At 33.3% G+C, this 25,545-nt stretch overlaps 1 protein-coding gene across 20 annotated transcripts in view; it reads left to right on the forward strand.

Annotated features, from left to right (window-relative positions):
* LOC106870398 (beta-hexosaminidase subunit beta) overlaps window positions 1-25,341 on the forward strand; it is a 132,090-nt gene extending 106,749 nt beyond the window's left edge. For all 20 annotated transcript variants that reach the window (XM_089361145.1, XM_089360814.1, XM_089360754.1 and 17 more), the window contains 11 exons: window positions 1,155-1,265; window positions 3,461-3,562; window positions 4,237-4,342; window positions 6,931-7,138; window positions 7,444-7,545; window positions 9,550-9,640; window positions 14,989-15,160; window positions 18,865-18,955; window positions 20,088-20,192; window positions 22,628-22,745; window positions 24,430-25,341. In XM_089361145.1, the coding sequence (XP_089217271.1) occupies window positions 1,155-1,265; window positions 3,461-3,562; window positions 4,237-4,342; window positions 6,931-7,138; window positions 7,444-7,545; window positions 9,550-9,640; window positions 14,989-15,160; window positions 18,865-18,955; window positions 20,088-20,192; window positions 22,628-22,745; window positions 24,430-24,669 (1,446 nt within the window). In that variant the 3' untranslated portion in view covers window positions 24,670-25,341. The remainder of the gene's footprint in view (window positions 1-1,154; window positions 1,266-3,460; window positions 3,563-4,236; window positions 4,343-6,930; window positions 7,139-7,443; window positions 7,546-9,549; window positions 9,641-14,988; window positions 15,161-18,864; window positions 18,956-20,087; window positions 20,193-22,627; window positions 22,746-24,429) is intronic.
* The last annotated feature ends 204 nt before the right edge of the window (window positions 25,342-25,545 follow it).

A 25,545-nucleotide genomic window follows, 5' to 3' on the forward strand; every position in this document is an offset into this window, starting at 1 on the left:
ATTGTTGCTGACACAACCCGCCAATCCATTCCTACCATTTTCCTTGAATTCCAGACTTTACTATATTGTTTTACTGCTCTGTTTTCTAATAACTTTACTCTTTGCTCTCTTAGAGTTAAGACTAAAGATGCAATTTGGTGCACCTCTGTTGATCACTAATAGGCTGAATAACATTGAAAAGTAAATAAATAAATTTCTTGAGTTCTTTTTGGTTTTTTCTTTCTTTTTTTCTCTTTCTCTCTGTCTAATGCTCTGAGTTTTACATTTTTGTGTGTGTGTGTTTCTAAATTATATGCAATATTATCTTTTAGTGAAAGGAGGTGGTTGTATTTCATCCAGTTTACTAGGTTGTTCTCTATTACTTTATTTTAGTGTTATCCTTGTTTGATTTTTATCTTTCTTGAGTTAATTTTTTATCGTACTATAAATACATTGTACATTTTTTTTTATCTACTTTCAAAGATGATTAAACGTTTCGTTGGGAGAAGATATGAATAGCAATGAGGTCCTTCTGAGTGTACAAGATAACTAAGCATGGTCTGAATGGAAGGAAAAGAATATCATGTTAGCAGTGATTAAATAGATTATTTGCACAACAGAATTCTGTTGTACACTTACTTTATTGCATGAGAGGTTTAATCATTGAGAGCATTGTTGTCATGCGAAGATAGAACTGACCTCAAAGAGGTATAGCAATCAAAATGAATCAATTTTTCTTGTTTCACTAAGAAAGGTGTTGTTATTTTGAACTGGTAGAGTAGAACTATAACCAAAAATCTTTTATTCTAGCATAGTGTATCAAGGACTATATTCTCTAGTGTGTTCTTATTTTTTTAGATGGTAGGATATAATTTTGCTAGCAGGTTAAGTGATTGACTCATTAAGAAATGTGTTTTGTTTTCAGGTTATTAAGATTTGCTGAAGCTTTATTTAGCTTTAATTTCACAATAGTTGCAGTAAGTTCTGAAGAAAATGAGTCTATAATTTTAATGTGAATGTATCATTTGCTTAAACATCTTAACATAAACTTGAGACATCATAACTTTGTTCAAAATCAATCTGACAAGCTCATAAAATTCAAGGAATATGTAATATCTTGTTTTCAGTTTAAATATTTTGCTTTAAAATGTTTTGTTTTTCTTTCTGTTTTCCAGTTGTATATTAAAGATGTTGTTATTGGTGACTATCCTCGCTTTACGCATCGAGGGGTCATGATTGACACTTCCCGGCATTACCTGTACAAGGATATTATTTTTGATGTGCTGGTAAGAAACATTTCTTTAAAATAATTTCTCTTAGCTAAAGTTTCTTTTTTTTCCTGATACCATGGGTAGAATAGTTTTGGAAAAAAATGAATTTTAAAATAATTAGTTTCAGTTAATTCATCTCACAGATACAAGATACTTCTACTTTCTAGTTAAATGATTAGAAATAGGAAATTAATATATAAGTATGCAAAAGAAGAAATATCTTATATAAATACGTAAATTTGAAACAACATACAAATGATGTTAAGCTGATAAAAATGAATTCAAAATAAAATAGTTTCAACTTATCACATTTCTCCAGCTCAGTTGTGACCAAATATAATGATGTGCTTTATTTCTGTCAATTTATCTATTTAGCCCTTAAATCCACTGATCCACCATTCTTTGATGTACTTGACCTAAGCTACTGTTTTTAGCTTGCCATGTTCCATAGTTTTCAAGATATCTGTTCATGGAGGCAATTGAAATCTAATGTGGAGTGTCTAGGTTGCATGTTGATAACAACTTATTGAGAAACTTCTTATTGAAAAGAAGTGAAGGAAACCTGTTTCTACCTAGAAACATGTACTATTTGAAGCAACAATGATACAGTCACTAATGTACAGAAAAGAAGAGTTCTGGGAATATATCAAGACCTTGCTGTTGGCCAGAGAGAGCCATTTCTGTTCAGAAACTTTTTGATTCAAGGGTTCAGAGAAAAGATAGATTGTTCCACATATTTTACACCACAACTTTATACAGAATGTTCTTAAACCAAAGTTAAAGTCCCTGTAATGTATCAGTTTGGCAAAAGAAACCAAAAAAATAAATGCTAGGCTTAAAAAATATAAGTAGTGGAGTCATTTTGTTCAACTAAACCCTTCGACATGTTGCCCCAACATGACTGCAGTCCAATGACTGAGACAGGTAGAAAATAAAAATATATGAATATTTAATCCCTAATGATTAGGGATTATATATGCATATATATATATGCATGCGAAGACCTGTCGAGGCAAATGAAATCAAAATTGAACCAAATTCGATGACTGGCACCCATGCCAACCTTCCTTCATTGGACACTAAACTCAGCTTGTGAAGATTTGTTGGGGCAAGTGAGATCGAAACTGAACCAAATTCGATGACTGACACCTGTGCCAGTGGAGTGTTAACAGCACCAACCGAGCGGGATCCCTGCCAGAGCAGCGGTCTCGCTCCCGTGCCGGTGGCACGTAAAAAGCACCATTTGAGCGCGATCGTTTCCAGCTTTGCCTTACTGGGACTTGTGCCGGTGGCATGTGACAAAACATTGGACTGACTCCTGTGCAGGTAGCATGTAAAAGACACCATTTGAGCGTGGCCGTTGCCAGTACCGCCGGACTGGCCCTCATGTCGCCGGTGGCATGTAAAAAGCACCCACTACACACTCAGAGTGGTTAGCGTTAGGAAGGGCATCCAGCTGTAGAAACTCTGCCAGATCAGATTGGAGTCTGGTGTAGCCATCTGGTTCACCAGTCCCCAGTCAAATCGTCCAACCCATGCTAGCATGGAAAGCGGATGTTAAATGATGATGATATATATATATATATATATATATATATATATATATATATATATATATATATATATATATATATATGTATATATATATGCATAAACATATGTATATATTGCATATGTATGTGTGTATGTATATATGCATATATATATATATTAACATATTACTTCTCCAGGCCTTAACTTTTTTGATATGTCACGAATGAACTTCTAAATTGTAATTAATTATAGCTATGTAGTTAGTACCAGTTGAAATGTCATTCCCTCACAATCAACATTAAAAACCTCTAGAAATGATAAAAAGAAAAGCAAGATGGACACTAAAGTGAATGCAGTACCCAGCTATAATCACACTGTATTCAGTAATCAAGCATTTCACAGACTAGACTAAAGCATATCTGATACATTCACAGACTAGACTAAATCATATCTGATACATTAGAATCATGAACTACTTCAGCATGTATGCCAAAATATATAGTCTTTATACTTAAATAGTAATTTACCAAGATGTTAGTTAAAATTCTTTCTTGCTTCTGACTCGCTGTAAAATTATGGTTGTCTATGTCAGCTGCTTTTGTGGAACTATATTTTCCAATTTTATGTTTTTGTTCATTTGTTATTTTTCTAAAAAATTACTGTTTATTGGTCAACAGGAAGGAATGGCACAGAACAAGATGAATGTCCTTCACTGGCACATGGTTGATGATCAGTCATTCCCTTATGAAAGCAAAGTTTTCCCAGAACTTAGTGAGAAAGTAAGTAAACATTGTTTTAATACAAATTTAATGCAACAGTAAATGATGAAGGTAGTGAGTATGATGCATGAAACACATAAATGAATCACATACATAGCAGAAAATATTACCTTTATTGTTCATGAACTTTATTTAATAGGGGCCATTTGTCTATCAGTTTATCAGAGACCCTACTACATCTTTTGTAAATCAAGTGACTGTACTTAGAATGCCAATTCAAATTCCTATTTATTCCCTTCCTACATATAGAACAAGGCCACTTCCTACTTGGCACTGACACTCTGTGCTCTGTGTCATTAAATTGCACTTTTGGTCTTTGCCTGGTTGACCTTTAGTTCTTTAATTATTAATTTTCTTTGTTGATTCATACACTGTAAAGTATAGCCAATTTAGAGATAGTGAGTGAGAGAGCAGAAACACCAGAGTACTTAACTGGTACTTCGTTTATCATCTCTGGAAAGATAATGTGCAAAGTTAACCTTGGTAGAATTTGAATTAGCAAAGCAAAAAGCCAGAACAATAAATACAAATTATTTGTCTTACTCTAACACATCTGCCAGTTGACTCCATTAATTTCTAGTATTACAGAAAATTACTAATTTGAACAATTGTTATTGAATTTTAACTGTTCTTTCTTTTTTTCATCTCTCCTTGCATCTAATAATACCAATCAGGGTGCTTACCACCCATCTATGGTCTACAACCATAAAGTAATTAGTGAAATCATTCAATTTGCTCGTTTACGAGGCATACGCATTGTTCCAGAATTTGATAATCCAGGTATGTAATTTTGTGCTTTTAATATTTATTATAAATATAAGGTGTTATTGTTGAAACATCCCTCTGTGCAAATTTAAGGCTACTGACTTAGAAAAGTGAATATACACTGAAAATGATATTGCAGTTACAGCTGTTTTCATTGAATAAGAAATTCGAATCATTGTATCTACTGGTAAAATAAAAGAGAATTGTTCCGGATAACCTGGTGAAGAAGATGGCAAAGTTGAAGAAGAGATATCATGGGCTATTATCTCATTAAATTTGTGGATTAGAATTCATCATCATCATCGTTTAACATCTGTTTTCCATGCTGGCATGGGTTGGACGGTTTGACTGGGAACTGGCAAGCCAGTAGGCTGCACCAGGCTCCAATCTGATCTGGCAAGGTTTCTACAGCTTGATGCCCTTCCTAACACTAACCACTCCAAGAGTGTAGTGAGTGCTTTTTACGTGCCACCAGCACAAGAGCCAGTCGGGGGGCACTGGCATCAGCCATATTCAGATGGTGCTTTTTATGTGCCACCTGCACAGGGAGCTAGTCAAGCGGTACTGACATCGACTCACGCTTGAATGATGCTTATTACGTTCCAACAGCATGGGTGCCAGTCAGGTGGCACTGGCATCAGCCACAACTACAATTTCCATTTTGATTTTGATTTTGATTTTACTTGACTCAGTAGGTCTTCTCAAGCGCAGCATATCGCTCGACAGTTCAAGGATACTTTTAAATGGGCTGGTTAAGCAACACTGGTATCGGCCATGGCTTTGATTTCACTTTACTTGCTGCGTCTTCTCAATCACAGCATATCTCCAAAGGTCTCGGTCTCTTGTCATTGCCTCTGTGAGACGCAATATTCAAAGGTCATGCTTCACAATCTGTTTTCTGTACATCTTTGGTGTTTGTTACCCCTGCGCATCTGCCACACACAATAGCAGCAGCATCAAGCAGATGAGAAAGAAACTGCAAGTGTTCCACCCACAAGCAGTGCAGTAGATGATACAGAAGTTGTGAAAATGAACAAATATTTATTTATTGATTGTTTCATACTTTGTTCTTTATATGAAAATGTTTTGTTATTAAACTAAGAATTAATTAGTTTGTGTAAAATAACTTTTGCTTTCATTTGTTTATTATATTGTACATTTACAATGTTCATTTTTAATCAAGATTTTTCAATCAACACAAGAGTTCTCCAAGGAGATACCTTAGCTCTTTTCCTTGTCATTATGGTCTTGGACTATGTACTGAGTCATACTATGGTATCTGAATTAGACTAACTGTTTGTCCCTGCCAAGATTCACATTGTCCAGCATCATATCTCACTGACCTTAATTTCACAGATGACATTGCACTCATCTCACAACCACAAATGCACAAGCTCTCCTTACAAGCCTGGAGTTGGCTGCCATTGAAGTCAATTTCTCAACAAACTGCTCACAAACACTGTAATCATTAGTGAAAATACCGGAGTGGGTGATCTTACACTTTCATTGTGGCCTATTGAATCAGTTGCTGATTTCTGTTACCTGTGCTCTTGCATTCATGCTACCAGCACAGATGTTAACATTCATAAAGTAATAACATGGTCAGCATCCTTCAAGCTGTGGAAAATTTGAAAAACACCACAGCTGATACATGACTGAAAACTATACCTGTTTTGTACTACAGTAGAATCTGTTCTACTCCATGGCTCTGAATGATGACATTTCTTACGATGATGCAACAGTGATCACTTGACAGCACATACACTTGACTTCTATGTAATGCCTTTAATATCTCTTATGCTAACCACATATCAAACAAGTCATTATATGAATCTTAACCACCCATCAGTTAGACATTCAATCAAAGACAACTAAAATTTGCAGTCAGACAGCTCAACTTGTAACTTGCTTTTTTTTCTATAACCTTGTGGAGATGTTCAAGCCTGGTGGTCAAACCTATGTGCTGTGTCTGTGGACTTATGCAGGATACAGGACCATGCACTGTCTTTGAGTTGACATGTACAATGTCATTTTACATAGCCCAGAGGAATTTGCTCACAAATTGGAGTCAATGTCTACGAGTGATGTATAGACTAAAAGAAAGACTTATTTGTAATGAAAAATATTTGACATTTTTGTCAGATGTTGACTTTATTTTTCTTATAAAACTGCTCATTTTGATAAAAGAATTATGTACTATTTGCTTATGAATGAACTGTCAAAATTTACTTGTTCATTTATTCCTCCTTTTAAATTTTGGAAGTTAAATTTTTAAAATACTACCAGAAAATAAGGAAATTCAAAAACCATGCCATTTCAATCTCCAAGCAGACTCTTCATTCTATAACTAGCAATTCAGTTAATATCATTAAAAACAGCTGTTAGAGTCATATCTAAAAGTTTATGATAGACTTAATAATAAAATAAAATCATTTGTAAGAAATGAAAAGCTAAATAGAAATCATAAACTCATTTTTTATCTTCAACTATGTTTCAAATATTTTATGCACAATTTGATTTGGCAGTTGTTTTTGTTTTTTGTGGTGTGGGGTTCTGTTCTCTTCCAAACAATTTCTTTATTGAAATTATTTTTCTGATTTAAGGGCATACATATTCTTGGGGTCTTGGCCGACCTGACTTACTAACTCAATGCTATGAGAGAAGTCGGCCAGTGAATGGCTATCTGGGACCAATCAACCCTACTAAAAACATGAGTTATACATTCCTGAAAAAGTTACTTAATGAAGTTTTACATGTTTTCAAAGACAAATACATTCACCTCGGTGGAGATGAAGTGCCATTGACTTGTTGGTTAGTATATTTATATATTTTTTTTCCAACATTCATAAAATAAAATAAAATGAGAACGAGTATACACTCCAATAGTTAGTTTAAAATATTCCAATTTTTATGATTGATTACATGATACTTTTTATGAGAATAGAAGAACTTTTCTAATTTTTCTTTCAACACTAGTTTTCTATACTTTCAATTAAAAAAAAAACTGAAACTGCCAATGATTTAATCAGTATGAAAACCATTTCTTGACTTTACATTCTACAAACTTAGAATAAATTTTATGTGTAATTTATAATTTGTTTAATTTGTATCTACAGGCAATCAAACCCTGAAGTAGTTCGCTTTGCTGCTCATCTAACTGGCTCTAATATAGCAGAAGACACAGATGTCCATAAAGTTTTGGAATACTATGAAAGAAGGTAAAGACCACTTGGAAGTACTATAATAAAAAATATCATAATAATCTCTTTAAAAATAAATAAAATTTTAAGTGAGAAGAACTTCAAATATTTATACTCAGTCTTTGTAATATTACCCATGAGAAACAAAGTGATAATCTAATAATATTCCAAGTGGTTTTTTTTTTTTTTTTTTTGCTGATAAACAGGTGCAGATGTGGCTGTGCCATAAGAAGCTTGCTTCCTAGCCACATGTTTCTGGGTTCAGTCCCATTGCATGTCACTTTAGACAAATGTCTTCTACTATAGCCTCAGGCCAATTTAGAAAAAGCCTGTTTTATGTATATATGTATATATCTGTTTGTGTGTCATTGTGTATGTGTTTGTCCCCCACAACCACTTGACAACTAGTGTTGTTTTGTGTATATCCCTGAAACTTAGCAGTTCAGCAAAAGAAAAAGAAACCAATAGAATAAGAACCAGACTTTAAAATGAAAAACTACTAGGGTTTACTTGTTCGACTAAAAAAACCCTTCATGATGGTGCCCTAGCATGGCCACAGTCTAGTGACTGAAATAAGTAAAAGACAAAGATAACAAAAAGTTGTTATTGCTATGGTAACTAGATTGCATTAAAAATGCCAGTAAAACTATTCCAACAAAAATTATTTGTTTCTATTTTCATTTTTTAAGTGAGAAGAGGGAAAGTATTGCCTCTCGTCCTTTTTAACCCTTTAGCATTTACATTATTTTGTTAAATGTAATGTTTATGTATTCACATTGTTTTGGATTCATCATGCATTATCTCATAACTTTGAGATTTCAATGTTGAGAATGTTAATTTTTGAAATGACATTGTAGGCTAGATGTGAGAGGCCAAATCTAGTCAGTTTGAACATAAAACAAGTAGAGCATTTTGGCCAGTGTCATGTAAATGGCACCTGTCAAATCATAGTCATGGCTGTTGCCAGTGTCATGTAAATGACACCCTTGCTGATGGCATATGAAAAGCACCTGTTACACTCTTGCAGTGGTTGGTGTTAGGAAGGGCATCCTACCATAGAAACCATGCCAAATCAGACTGGAACCTGGTGCAGTGCTATAGCCTCAGGGGAACCAAAGCTTTGTACATGATTTAATAGATGGAAACTGAAACTGCCATAAGTGTGTGTGTGCTTGTTTATATTTGCACTTACTTCTGCAAAACTTACTACATACAAATGGCAATGTCATTTTTCCTGTCAACAAATAAATACACCTTCAAAGCTATGTAAAATAAAAGATCCCTTATTTGATAAACAGGCATGGGTTAATGACAAGAAGAGAATCTAGCTGTTAAACAATGCCTCAATAACATATTTCTCTGACTCATGTGTCATGAACAAATGGTTATCAAATCAGTTGAATGAAATCAGACTATGCACACCAATAAAAAGTAGGTTGATTTAATGATAGGTTTACACAGTTCATGAAATAGAGGACTTAAAAGTAGTCATTAAATTTCATCAGTGAAATGTAAGATCTGTTATTGTATAGTTAGATTAGGAGAAAAACCAGTTAAACTATGCCAGATTTTTCATGTTTTCACCCTTTTCTTTTTATTTTCACCAAATTAAAAATTAAAATCAAACTTTCCTGTCAAATTTTTATTATATATGAAAATATTTGATATACACATCTACACATACATTCTTTTTTCTTAACTAGCATGTTTAGAATAAAGCAAAGAAGTTAAATGAAGTCTGTCAGTTATCTTCTGATATTTATCATAACACCATTATTTTACATAATCCATGATGCATAAAATTATAAAGTTCAAATTTGTTAACTATTTAGACTATAATTCATTAAAAAAGTTATTCAACTTCATTAGGTAATTTTGCTTCCTTACTGTATATTTACTCCTCAAAAATGGATTGTATAGCAAAATGACAATGCAACTTTAAAATGAATTCATTCTCCAACTACTTATTCACAATTGTATAAGCATCCAGTACACATATTATCATTGATATTTTCTCTACAGAGTTATTAATGACCTAGCAAAAATTGGTAAAAGAAGACCAGAAGGAGTTCGCGTAGTTCTCTGGCAAGAGGTTCTTAATAATAACTTCCAGGTATGTATATCACTAACTACTAAATAACTAAGTCAGTACGTTTTTTAATGAAATAAATGTGAATACTCTTCCACATGTGTATTTGTCAATAAGTGTGAATCTCATTATCATTTATGTGTGTGTCTGTGTGCACATAGATACATATATCTATCTGTCTCTTTTTCTTTCTCTCTCTCTCTCTCTTTTTCCTTCTCTCTCTCTCTCTCTCTCTCTCTCTCTCTCTCATATATATATGGTAGATGAGTTCCGCAAAAAATTTAGATTTAGGTGAATATGGTACTTAAGTTTAGGCACCAGAATTTAGTATGGTATTATCCATACAGTTTCAAAATAAGGTGATTAAAATCAAAATAAGCAACAAGGATATCCAAAATTAATGCAGTACTATCGTTTCATACGACTCCATTTAACTGAGCAATGTAAACATTACATCAAATATAAAATGTAGAGCAATCTTCAGCTGCACAAAAATATAGATATTTAAGGAAATTACATTTAAACAAAAGGACATATTTTTTTAATTAAATCTAAACTCTTCAAGTAGAAAGGAGGAATACAAAAAGCCATTTTGACTTAGCCAGACCATACAGGCTGAGGAAACACAACTAAATCTCATTATGCATAATCAAATACCTGTATTCTTTGAGAACTATGTCTGGCTTCTGTGCAATTGGCCTGTAAATAGCACCATTTGAGCCTAATCGTTACCAGCATTGCCTTCTAGCACTTATGCTGGTGGCACGTTAGAAAATCATTTGAGCAAGGTCGTTGCCAGTGCCGCTGGACTGGCTCCCGTGCAGGTGGCACATAAAAAACACCTTTTTGAGCGTGGCCGTTGCCAGTACCGCCTGACTGGCCTTCATGCCGGTGGCACGTAAAAGCACCCACTACACGCACGGAGTGGTTGGCGTTAGGAAGGGCATCCAGCTGTAGAAACTCTGCCAGATCAGATTGGAGCATGGTGCAGCCTTCTGGCTTGCCAGTCAGTCCTCAGTCAAATCATCCAACCCATGCTAGCATGGAAAGCGGTCATTAAACAATGATGAATATATATATATATATATATATATATATATATATATATATATATATATATATATATATATATACACATATATATATATGTGTGTGTGTGTGTATATGTCGTGGTGCTCCATCGGTTACGACAACAAGGGTTCCAGTTGAATCGATCAGCGGAACAACATACTTGTGAAATTAATGCTGAGCACTCCACAGACACATGTACCCTTAGTGTAGTTCTCAGGGAGATTCAACATGACACAAAGTGTGACAAGGCTGGCCCTTTGAAATACAAGTACAACAGAAACAGGAAGAAGGAGTGAGAGAAAGTTGTGGTGAAAGAGAACAGCAGGGTTCGACACCACCCCCTGCTGGAACCTCGTGGAGCTTTAGGTGTTTTCGCTCAATAAGCACTCACTACGCCTGGTCTGGGAATGGAAACCTTGAGTCTGCTGCCCTAACCACTAGGCCATTACGCCTCCACATATATGTTTAAATGCATATATATATATATATATATATATATATATATGTATATATATATAAAATATAAAGATAAAATCTATATAAGATTTATTAAGTAGCCAACATGGAAAACCAATTGAGGAAAAAAAATTAATACAAAGTATATAAATTTTTTTCCCTTAAATATAAAATACGTTTGTATATTAATGGCTATTACTATAAGTAACGCCTCACACTATAATGGGACATTACACGTTGCTGTTCATTTGGTATGTAAAGATGTTTGTATTTATATTTTCTGGTTATGTTGTACCAATGATTGGAGATCATATTATACATGCTGACCAGGAAATCATTAATGATATGTGACTAAATCTTTTTTTTTTAAAGGAAACTTCTTTTATGTTCATTCCCTCGATTTCGGTGCCTGTGTATATTTATTGCAGTAGTTTGACTTTAGAGTCCCATTTCAACGTGAGACGTTACTTATGTGTGTGTGTGTGAATATATATGTATAGATATATATGTATATATATATATATATATATATATATATGTATATGTATATATATATATATATATATATATATATATATATATATATATATATATATATATATATATTGATATACACTTTTACACCTCTATACACATATACTACACAGGCACACATACTTTTATACTTCCATATACACGCACACATCCCTTCCTTTCTTAATGCCACCATAGAAAGCATTTTCACTTGGTTTCTAACACTCCAAAATACACACTCCCTAGTTTTTTTCTCACTGACTGATTCTCTTTTTTATTCTTTCTATGCCTTTGTCCTTCTTGTGATGAAGGCCTAATGCCCAAAACATTAAAGCATTTTATCTTCCTATTAAACATTAAACCAATACCATAATTGTTAAAAATTGTTCCTCTTATGTTGTCCTTGTTATTATTCATTATATTTACACTAAACACACACACAAACGAACATATGTGTGTGTGTATATACATGTTTTTATGCCGGATTATACATAAAAACAATTTAACATTAAACAAAAGGATTACTCAGTACCTTTTAGTAGAGTCCATATTTATTAATTTTTAAAAGAAAAGGTCGACTGTGACTTCAAAATTTCAGCTTGCTTACCTTCATCAGATAGTCTGAGATATATATATATATATATATATATATATATATATATATATATATATATATATATATATATATATATATATATATATATATGCATGTATGTGTGTATGTACATATATATGCATATATCGTATACAGTAATACCTCACTTTATGAGGACCTGCTTTATGAGACCCCCAGGTTTACAAATTTTATTTTATAATAAATATAAAAGGTTAAACAACCATTTTGTGTGTGTAGCACTTGTTCTGACACATATTCACAGTGACAAAATAAAATGATGGCATAAAATTTTGTTGTTACTGTGGGAAATTATTGCTCTGATTTACAAGTTTTCACTTTACAAGCTGTCTCCAAGAAGAAAGTAACTCATATTTAGATGCATTACTATATTTATATACTTATGTGCATGTGTATGTCTATATACATATATATATGCATATATTATACATTTATATGTATATGTATATATATATGTCCCACCCATACCAGCATGGAAGGCAGACATTAAATGATGATATGTGTATGTGCACATGTATATATATGCACGTATTATATATATATATGTATTTATAAGTATGTCTGTATATTTATATATAAATATACCTACGCATGCACACACTCACTTACATGCACCGCAGTTCACACGCAAAAGCAGCTAGACATCTAGCACACAAGGCAATGGGCATTTATTATAAAGTGTCAACACATGTTGTGTGCATAGACATTGTGTGCACTGACAATAGCAATTGAAAAGTACAAGACAGAGATATATGGTGAAGTAATAATGCAATGTTTCATACAAGATACCAATGATCAATAAACATGATTAATTTTAAAGTGTTTATCTTCTCTCAGTTTTGAGAAATAATATGGAAGTGATAAAAAATATAATAAGCACAGCTGTTAAATAGCATACAAATATATCATAATAATATTGAGTCATCCCATAAGTAATGCAGTTTTTTCAATTGCATGAACTAAAAGTTGGAGTGGGGATGGAATAAACTACCTGCATCAACTTGCTATAAAAGCAGGTAGTAATTTTACCATGGTTTATTCTTAGTGTAATTTTGAAGAGTCCAGTTCAATTTTAACAGTTATTTTTTCAAAGCTATAATGGAAGTGACAAAGGAGCATATCCAATATATTTTGCTTTATGAGTTCAATAACGGCAACAACGCAACAGAAAGTGCGAGGAATATTAATGCAGTTTCTGGAGATTGGACATTGAGCATAAGCCAGTGTCAACAGTGGTTCCAGAAATTCTGAGCCGGAGACTACAGCCTAGAAGATGAGCCGCATCCTGGAAGATCTGTAGAGCTCGACGAGGATGTCCTGCAAACCCTGATGGAACAAAATCCCATCGTAACTGTTGAGGAACTAGCAGAGAAGCTTGTATTTGGTCACTCAACCATTCATTGACACCTGCATTCCATCAGAAAAGTCAGCAAATTGGGTCAGTGGGCTCCTCACAAACTTTCCGAATCTAATCATGCGCAGAGAGTGAATGTGTGCTCTTCTTTATTGTCACGTCTCATGAATGTTCATTCATTTATGGACCAAATAATGACTGGTGACAAGAAATGGGTTCTCTATAAAAATGTCAAGTGCCAAAGATAGTGGGTAGGGAAAGGAGAACAATGGCACCCCAGGCTAAAGGTCTTCATCCACGTAAGGTGTTGTTATCTGTTTGATGGGATATGAAAGTTTAGTCCACTTTGAACTTTTAAATGCAAACCAAATGATAACAAAGGAGATCTGCTGCAAGCAGCTTGAGTGGCTTTAAGTTAGCACGAGAATAAAAATGACCATCTTTGGTTTCCAGACGAAAGGTGTTCTTCCATCAGGATAATGCTCGACCACATGCAGCGAGAATGACATTCCAAAGGCTGGAGGAGTTTGAATGGGAAACGATGCCCCACCACCATATTTGCTGGACATTGCCCCATCTGATTATCATTTTTTCCTCAATTTTCAAATCATTTGGACAGAAAAAATATGAATTCTGTAGATGACGTCAGAACAGTACTCATCATCATCATTGTTTAACGTCTGCTTTCCATGCTAGCATGGGTTGGACAATTTGAATGAGGACTGGTGAACCAGATGGCTGCAACAGGCTCCAATCTGATCTGGTAGAGTTTCTACTGCTGGATGCCCTTCCTAACGTAGGCAAATTTTTCATCACAGACAAGTGAATTTTGGAAGAGGGGCCTTGCAAATCTACCAGATAGATGGAAGAGCATTGTAGAAAATGGAGGAGAGTATATTCTAGATTAAAAAAGAACTTTGTCTTAATTTTGAAAAATAAAAGAAGTATTAAAGAACCACATTATTTATGGGGTGAACCAATAGAAAGTATTTTTTCCACTTGTATTTAGTTCTTTCTCATTTCTTTTTCAAGGGCAGCATTAAATTTTTGACTTATAAGGGAAATGAGAAACAATATTTTTGTTGTTTATGATTTTCCCAATGAAGTGAAATAGGTATGGTATGCCCAGGAATTAAAAAAACTGAGTTTTAGATGTGTCTTGTTGAGTGTTTACTTTCTTTTCTATAGCATTCCCCTACATAGTCATAGGTACACATTCAAATATCTGTTGGCGTATGTGTGTGATATAAGTACATTTAAAATAGTTTTGTCAAGTCCAGTAGAGATCACTGGTTTTTATTTTCTATCAAATTGGCCTTTGTATTTTTCCTTTTTCAATTATAGCTTCCAAACGATACAATCATTCAGATTTGGCAAGGTGATATGTTTGATGTTGAGCGAGCAGCAAAACGAGGTCATCAAATTGTATATTCTACTTGTTGGTATTTGGATCTCATTGAATATGGCATAAAATGGCCAAAATATTACACATGTGACCCTGCTGATACTAGTGGCGGTAAGTCATTTTAATATTTTAGGGAGATAAAAGATTTAATGTTTCAAATATTGAATTAAATTTAATCATACTACAGCTTAATCAAACTATAGCTGCTGCTATACAATGACAAATTCTAGACAGCATCCAAAAACAACCACATTGTTGGTATGGACAATCCAACCTCTGACTCTTATATGTACTGTCTTCTCACTCTGCCTTTTCTAAAACTATTGTGTCATCTGATCTGAAGAGTTGGCTGGTCACTGCCACTGCCATCCATGTCCTCCCAATTTCTCCACTTCTTGTCATCATCAATATTGCATCTTGCACTAACCACTACCTCCAATCTTTTCTCTGCAGAACATTGTCTACATTGATCACTCTGATCTCAAAAGGCCTGCAAAATCCATATACTCAACTCCCTCCTCCAGACAAAATCATTAAAAATAAATGTCAGCAGTTTCATGTTTAGCTTTTACCATTATAATCTTTAGAGAAGCTTGTAATGATTTTGATTTCTTTCACCATATGGGCACAGCCATGGCCATGTGATTGAGATGCATGTTTTTCAGTTACAATCTGGGGTTGATCCCTATGCAGCGCTTTTGGCAAGTTTCTTCTATAACCTAGAATGAACCCAAGCCATGTTGCAAAAATGGATGAGCACAAACTGTAGAAACCTGTTAAAAGACTATACTTGGTCTGGATGGTAGACTTAATCAGTCACTCATTACAAGTATTTTGACAAGGTCTCTAATCTGAATAATATTATGAACTGTGGTTTCTTCTTCCATTTCCACTCATCAAACTTCGAAGTCCTGGAGATAAAATGTTCATGCGTGTACTTCCCTTTTTGTGGTTTTTTTTTTTTTTTTTGCATGACCTCTGTCTAGGCATTAGAAGAATAAATAAATGTTCACTAAATAACATGGGTGAATTTAAAATATCTTAGGACAAAATGCTCTGTTTGAAATAATAATCTCTACCATTTTGATTAACAATCTTTTGTACTACCATTTACAATCATGCTAATTAGTATGACTCAATTTTGAGTTATTTATCATGAAATATTAAACTCAGCTGGTAAAAAAGTTTTGTATTTGTATAGTATTTATAACAAGGAGCAGTTGCAATACACCACATCGTATAATATAAAGTAGAACTTGATTTAAAGACATTATTAGTTAATAGCACAACTATCTTATATGAAATACTTTATAAAACTAAAAGATTAATTCTGGAATCAATTTATTATATATATATATATATATATATATATATCTTTTATCTTTTTACTTGTTTCAGTCATTTGACTATCTATGCTTGCTGGGTCACTGCCTCGAAAGGTTTTAGTCAAACAAATCAAACCCAAGACTTATTTTTTTAGGCCTAGTACTTATTCTATCGGTGTCTTTTGCCGAACCATTAAGTTATGGCGAGGCAAACACACCAATACTGGTTATCAAGTAGTGGTGGGGTAACAAACACGTACACACACACACATAGATATATACATACATACATATATATATATATATATATATATATATGACAGGCTTCTTTCAGTTTCCATTTTCCAAATCCACTCACAAGGCTTTGGTCGACTTGAGACTATAGCAGAAGACACTTGCCCAAGGTGCCATGCTGGGGGCCGAACCTGGAACCATGAGTTTAGGAAGCAAGCTTCTTACCACACAGCCATGCCTAGATATATATATACACACACACACATATGATGAGCTTCTTTCATTTGCCATCTACCAAATCCATCCACAAGGCTTTGGTCAGCCCAGAGCTATAGTTCCATGCAGTGGGACTGAACACAAAACCACATGGTTGGGAAGCAAGCTTCTTAAACAAAAGAATACTTGCAAATATTTGTTGATATATTAATGTACATATTTGAATGAGCTTTTGTAACTTTCATAAAATGAGATTTTACATTTTCTTCAATGACACTTATGATCAGGCTTCATTGATAAAGCATCTCTTCTTTGTGCTGTCTATTTGCTGTACAGTATATCACCCCTCATCTTCTTGTGTCATCTCACCTGCAGACCCATTCTGATGTCTAATCCAACCACTTTGTTTGCTTTCATTCAAACTGTTGTCGCAATTGTCTCCTGTTAGGTCAACTTCAATGTTTGTGGACAACCCATGGTAGCACACATCCATTTTATCATTGATATTCCATCATCTGCATGACCACATTGTTACAAATATTATGATCTGGTTAGAAGACATATGAAATTTGTTCATTACTGGACAGATGAAATTTGTTTGGCTCACCAACCAATTGGGGCCAGTTATACAATCCAAAAAGCAATGAATGAGCAACATTTTTTAGTGCTCTTAGCTAGAAAGACTAATTTTACGAATTTCCAACTATTCTTCAAATAAGAGATATGTAAATACTTGAATTGATTGTCACACAAACCCAAACAAATTAATCACAGCAACACACGTATGCACACACACACACACACACACACACACACACACCTTGTTTGGAAACAGGCTTAAGTTGGCAACAGGAATGACATCTGACTATAGAAACCTGCATCAATAACTTCTGTATGACCCATGCAAGTATGGAAAAGTGGACATTAAAATTATGATGATACATAGCACATGGTGTACCCAATTCAAGCTCTGGACTCACAGGAGGTGCAGTAGAATAATAGGAAGGTTAACAGAGAAAGTAGTGTTTGAATGTGGAAGATGCACAAATGCCAAAAAGTCTACAAATGCCCCAAAGGCTCTCCAGAGGTAGTGGATAATTTCCATTACCTAGGTGACCTAATTAGTAGTGGAGGGGGATGTTCCAAAAGTGTCATTGCTAAAATAAGAATAGGTGGGGAGAAAGATCAGAGAGCTTTTACCTCTGTCAACAACCAAAGGTCTCTATCTCCAAGTGAAAGGAAGGTGGTATGGTGCATGTGTATGAACAGAAATACTACATGGTAGTGAGATGTGGGCCCTTGTTGGTTTTGAATTGCCTTCAATGCTTCTATGACTGCTTTTTTTTTTTCTAAGTAGGGGTTGTTGGACCTACAAAAACCCATTTGTACCTCTGTGGAGAGGTGATACATATTAGTTTGGCCTCTATCCTTTGGACTGTCCAGCATAGGGGAGGGGTGCTACCAGGAGCTTGCAATCTACTTACATAGTTCTCAGAGTCATTGTGGCATACAAGCCACAACACCACAAGGACTGGACTTTGTGATGGAAATTGTTTTGTGCTTAATAATAATTACAAGGGAGTTGAGTTAAGTAAAAATGAAAATATTTGGTTACTGATAATTTCAAGCAAATTTGTATAATACTGAGACAATTAAATAACTATTATTAAAATTTACCAGTGCAGCTTATAAAACAATTGTGAAAATATAAAAATATGGAGTTGAAAGATGAAAGTATTTGAAGGTCTATTCTATTGACTTAGTTTACATTATAGACTACTATTGTAGCTTAAGCTGTAAAGGTGGGAGATAAAATTGGCAAGCTTAGACTTGAAACCATATTTTTTCCTGACATGCTTTTGATATGTAATTCAGTTCAATGTTGACATATGTCTGTTTTTTGTTATCTTCCTTGATTACTTGAACTCTGCAAACACTGATTATTATTTTACCATCTATGATTAATTAACACTATATTTAGTACAGATGTTATGGTTACTTCATCTTTATTTCTTTATTTTCTTAATTTTTTTTTTATAGGTTATGACTTTGAAGAGTCCGATGTCCTTGGTGGTGAAGCCTGTCTCTGGTCTGAATATATTGACAATGAAGAAATTATGACACGTTTATGGTAATAGAGTAATTTAATATAATGTGTGTGTGCGCACACACACACACACACACACACACATGCAACCTAAGGCTGTAAACAGTTGTAATAATAATAAGTTTTATAGTTTCATCCTTCATCATCATTTAATGTGTTTTCCATGCTGGCATGGGTTGAGCAGTTTGACAGGAGCTGACCAGCCAGAGAGCTGTGCAGAATCGAGTTGACTGTTTTGGTATGGTTTCTATGGCAGGATGTCTTTCCTTATGCCAACCACTTCACAGAATGTGTTGGGTGCTTTTTAAATGGCACTGGCATGGGCGCTATTGCAGGCACGAGTTTATCTCATAAAATATAATATTTCTTGTAAAGAAGCAAAACTATTTCTATCTTACATTATGTGGATGTGTTACTTATAGTTTTGATAGCATGTTTTGAAGATAAGGGACAATTGTCCATTCAGATTTCTTCAGTATTACCGGAAAAAAAAAGGCTTTGTAAACAAAGGAAAAATGTTTAATTTAATTATCTATTTTCCAAGATAGACATTTTGTTGTTAGACAAACTATCCCTCTTAAATAAAAACCGAATCAGTGAAAAATTTATCCCCAAACCTGTTTTAAGACATAATCTTTTCTTGTTTCAGTCATTAGACTGCAGCCATGCTGGAGCACCACTTTGAAGGATTTTAGTCAAATGAATCAACCTCAGTACCTTTTTTCTTTAAAGCATGGTACTTATTCTATCAGTCTCTTTTGCCAAACTTCTAAGCTATGTGGACATAAACACACCAGCATCAGTTGTCAAGTGTTGATTGTGACAAACATAAAGACACACACATACAGTTTCCATCTACCAAATCCACTCACAAGGCTTTGGTTGACCTGAGGCTATAATAAATGACACTTACCCAAGGTGCAGCACAGTGGGACTGAACCTGGAACCATGTTGCTGGGAATCAAACTTCTTACCTTACAGCCACAATCATTTTTAGAAATATTGGAGATAAAATAGAAATTCTTCTATTTTTTCATCTTTGATATATTTTGAAAACATTTATTATAAAGGAATAAAAGTGTAATGCTTTGAAATTTCTTTGTCATATTTTCATGTTCTTTTATATTCTAGTGATTTTTTTCTATACCTTTCACAGGCCTGCTGCTTCTGCAACAGCTGAACGTTTATGGAGTAGTAAAGATGTAAAAGATATTGACAAAGCTGGTCAGCGACTTTATGAGCACAGATGCCGTATGCTAAGGTAATTTTAAATTAAATTTCGAGATGAAAGGTATTAAAATTTTAGCTGGCATTCATTTTTGTCAAGTAAGAGTTGCATTTTGGCTAATGGATTAACATTAGTCATTGATTACATATATACTGCATGTTAAAAATTAGTGAAAATATGAGGTATTTGTGATGTGCTAAAAATAACTAATAAATGTTTTTGTTAATTAAGGATTTCTTTATTAACAACAGGTATTTGCAGTTGTATGAAGCTTTCACTCTGGCAAAAATTTTCTTTTATAAGACTTTCTAGTGTATTTGCTTGTTGATGGCAGGTCTCTTTTCAAGCACCAATAGTAATCAGCCATTATGTGGAAATCTCAGTGTCCTTGGTACCGTTCCTCCATAATTTTGATATCTTGATGGAATCTCTCTCCTTGTCACTTATAGCACCTGAATTACTTGGAAATTGGTTGTGATGGTGCCTTATAATTGTCTAAAAAGTTTTCTATCAACTCCATGGATAAGAACTAGGCATTTTTTTTTTTCACGTTCATTCATGGCATTAGGAAAATTGCAGTCTTTAATTAATGTTCTTATTTGGAGATTGTCGAAAATTCCTATTTTAATTTTTTTCATAACTTACACTTGAAAATTTTGAAATTATGTATTTGAAACATGCACCTTTCATATCTAAAGATTTTACATATTGTTTAATGAGTCCTAGTTTGATATGCAGAAGAGGAAATATCATTTTATCTCTGGTCACTAAAAGGGGATTAATTACATTTTTTTTCTCTGCCAGTAAGTGATGATCTTGCCGGCCAGATTTGTTCGAAATAATGTTCTTCCTTGGCTCTGCTGTTCCATAAGAAAAGGAAGCAGGGATATTTAGTATACCCTGCTTGTTGTCCTAGCAGAGCATTAACCATTTTTAAGTCAACATATATGATCTACTTGTGCTCCCTATATTTAATAAGATTTAAAACCTTTTCTGTATGTTCATACTTGCCTTTTAATTTTGAGATTCTTATTAATATTTATTGTAAATTTTTGTTTATGTACCTAAGTTACAATTACATTTAGGCAAATTATAGTATACTAGTGACTAACTTACGTAGTTTGACGAACTCCAAAATCAGAACCTGATAAAGCAAAGCCAAGTAAAAATTCATGCTCAGCACACCCAAATTACCTGAAACTAACTGTCAAATCTAATTCAATAGACAAAACATTCAAATTTGTTCCCCAGTGTTATTAATTGAAGGTGTGAGACATTCACTTATAATAGCTTATGTAATTATCCAAATTTTCAAAATCAAATTAAGTGTATAGATGTGGAAGAATATTTATAAATGCCTTCTTGACAATAAAATAAATCTCCACTAGAAATTGGTGTCTGAATTGGGTGACTAGTACTTTAATTTACTTCCATATTAACATTTTCTCAAACTTAAATTTTCCAAAGTTGTAAGTTCATGGGAAGATATTTATACAGTATGGGATGGAATTTAATTGTGCAAATTTTTTATTATACATGTAACAGGTAGTTGAATAGCCTTTTGAAATCCTGTCACGTAAGTTTTACTACAGAAAAATAAACTTGAATAAAATGTTTGCAGCAGCAGCTGTAAATGAAGTTGTTAATAAAGAGTAAGATCCCACAATGAATGATAACTAAATATAGATCATGCATCTCAGAATAATTTTTGGATAACCACAGATGTACTTTATATGTGTCTATTATCTTTTACACTTTTGAATAAACTCCCAGCAAGCCAAATCTCTGAGTCTATGTCACTAATACTTTTGGGAAAGGTATAAAAATCACTGCTCCCATTTTTCCTACACTCTCTCTTTTTGAGGTTTTATACTTACTTGAGGTAATATTACATTGTGTAGTAAACTGATGTTATTATTATCATCATCATCATCATCATCATCATCTACATCATTTCATGTCCCATTTTCCATGCTGGCATGGGCTGGTGAATTCAATAGGAACCAATAGGTCAGAGGACTGCACCAAGCTCCAATGTTTTCTTAATGTGGTTTCTACAGCTGGATACCCTTCCTAATGCCATCCACTTTACAGAGTGTACTGGGTGTCATTTTTTTTCTGGCACCAGCAATAGTATGGTTACTGAGTCCTTACCAGACAAGACCCTCCTCAATTGAGTTGGGTATAGTATTGAAGGAAGTGATAGTATGGTAGAGGAACAAGAACAAGTTTCTAACTGAAGAGAATACATGGCTTTGCCAGCTGGAGAAAGAGGTGTTAAGAAAAATTAATTATTAATTTTAGTTTTTTTTTTTTTAATAAATTTTCATTTGAATTTTTTGGTCATTTTTTTCTTGTTTTTTGTTTATATTTGGCCTACGCCATGTTTTAAATATTTCTTATCAGTATAGTTAGTTTGAAAAATAGTACATTTTGTTTTTAATATTTTAAAATTTCTTTTCTAATAGTCGTGGTCTACGTGTTGGTCAGATTAATGGGCCTGACTACTGTCCTCGTCATGGGCGCATGCGAGAATATGATCGGCCAATTGTACAGGAACATGACTGTGAAGGCTGTTCAAAACCGGCAAGTATCCTTTATAATTGATATTATCTCAAAAAATATTTTTCTTTCTAATCCAAGCACTTAAATGATCACCTGTTTCTTGAACAATTTCTTATTCATAAACTATAAATAAGTTTCAATCAATAACATAATCCATCACATGTGACCTAGTCTTTTCAGTAATAAACAAGTGGCTTTTTTCTCCCTTGTAATTGTAACTGTAAAAATAATTTTGAGTACAGAGTTAGTATATGTTGAAACTATTTTATAGATGTATCTGACATCTTTTGCTGTAATTACATTGTTATTGTTGCCTCATAGCTCAGTCATCAACAGGAATTGGACAACAACATAAGTTGTTCAATTCCTGTAGCCCCTCTCCATTCATTCCTGATATTTTATTTTCATGAAACATCAGAATTTTTACATGCACCTTATATGGTATGATTTTTGTACTGAGAAAAACCTTTTTTTTTTTTTTTGCTTACGAGAAATGTTCTTTTATTCTGTCATTTCTTGAAACATAACCAGTAAATTATCATTAAATTCATTTCCAACATGAATAATACATTGTGTTACACAAATCTAACACAGTGTGTTATTTCTGTTATTTCTAGGAAGCCATGAGTAGTCTATAGCCTTTGGTTCTTGATGTAATTCATAATCTCAGAATTACTGTCTCTCTATTACTTGATTCAAGCAAATCAAAACATGTACCCACACCCAAATAGCTGAATATTTGAATACCTTACCAGACCTAATTCTATGCTGAGTTGATAAACTCCAAATAGTCAACACCTTGGTGTAACAACCAAGTCTACCCTGTTCCATTCTGGCTACTACGACACTTCTCACTAACATAGATAAGAATATATAGACATAACTTTCTTACAAACTCTGCAATTCTGAGTATGCAGTCCCCGATATAACACTGGACCTGAGGGTTACTCCCCAGTATCTAACTAGGTACTTCATAGCTTTACCTACATGATTTCACAATATCTTCACTACTTTAATCATTGACAAGCAGAAATATTACACCATTTAGTCCAAATATATAAAAATGTGAAACTAACTTAAAACTGTTATTTTGGATTAATTGTCAATAGAATATGGATTCAAATCCTTTCAAATGTGATATTTCATAAGAAAAATATTGCCTCTCTGATTCAGTTTATATCTGTTAAGTAGATACTAATTTCCATTTTATTGTATTTTAATATAGTTTTGACAAATTTAAAAGATAAAAACTAGTAGTAATATTTGATAGTTAATTAAAAATAAAATATCTTTACGAGTAGTAGCCATATACACTCATATATTATCATAATATTCATATATCATCTTTCTGATATTAATATTTATTATCTTTCTGCTTTGATTCTTTTATGACTTGTTGAACTTTTGTATTTTCAATTTAGAATCTTTGTTTCCTTCTTGAACATTTATTCACTGTGTAGTATTTGTTTACATGCCTATACCAAATAATCCCATTTCATTTGCTCTATAATTCTTGGCTGAATATTTACCATTTAGCTCTACCCATCTTGTATGTATATATGAATTAGCGATTATCTATAAAAGAAGCAAATGATATGTAAAATTCTACCATAACAATAACGATGTCATATTTAAGTATAAAAGACAATTTCTATGTAACAAAATCTATTCTAATTTTTTTTTTTTTTCTGTTTTTGTTTTCTAGGTTGATGCTGATGGTTTGACATTTGTGGCAGTGTTTATTGTTGCTGCTTTGCTCGGAGGAGTTCTAGTACAATATTCTCACAATGGTGGCTTGGTTGGCAATTTAAAGGCTTGTCGCAGTCGGACTATCATGTTCACCTTTATGTTGTTGTTACTACTCTATGTCATGTGTTACACAACTATCTGGGTACACATTATGGATCTAAAACGCATTTATCCTTGGCGTCAGAAAATCATGTAAATTCACCTCCCTCCCAACTATCCCTTCAATGCAGAAACATCTACCATGATAATTCCAAACTTTACTATTTCCGGTTTTACATGGAATAATTTTTTGGAATGTGTTATAAACATTCATTTTTTTTTCTTTTCTTAGGCCTCATTGATGAATTTTTTCATCTGTGGATTGTATTTTCCCGTTACAGGGAAAAACGGATATAATTCAATGTCTTCATTTATTTAGGCTTTGATGAGATATTTGAGGAGGACATAAAAGAAAAAATAAAGAAAAGAAAAGAACTTTCATGGAAAAAAAATTATTAAAACAATGTTTCCTTATATGGAAACATACTAGAAATGAAAGTAAAGAAATAATTTATTCTTTCATTTTTTTTTTTAACTTGAGAACTCTAGAAAAAAATTATTGAAGGTTATATACATTTTTTTAAAATTAACAACCCCACATTGTAAAGCTTGAATGTTTGATGCATGGAGATAATCTTCAGTTCAGTTATTCATAAATATCTAGAATAAGAGAAAAATCTGTCACTGTCTATTTCCATACTACAACGTACAATTCTTCGATACTGTTTTTTTCATTTTGTTTTTATTCTTATAAGTTACCAGATTTTGTCTTGTTATAAACATAAAAGCTAATAAATGCAAGATATTTTTTTAATTCTTAAATCAACAATTAATTTTAAAGTCATTATTGCCTTTTCAATATTGTTTAGATTCTGTCATCATAGAAAAGACAAAAGTTCATTTCAAAGGTATCTCTTTCCCCTGATTACCTTTTAAATACTTAAATACTTCTTTCAAAAATCTGTTGAAAATTGATAACTTTTGTGATATTGTCCCATTTATCTTGGACTTCATAAAAGTTTAGTTTTGTAAA

Source organism: Octopus bimaculoides, chromosome 1 (genome assembly GCF_046866305.1).
Source record: "Octopus bimaculoides isolate indiv1 chromosome 1, ASM4686630v1, whole genome shotgun sequence".
Lineage (NCBI taxonomy): Eukaryota > Metazoa > Mollusca > Cephalopoda > Octopoda > Octopodidae > Octopus > Octopus bimaculoides.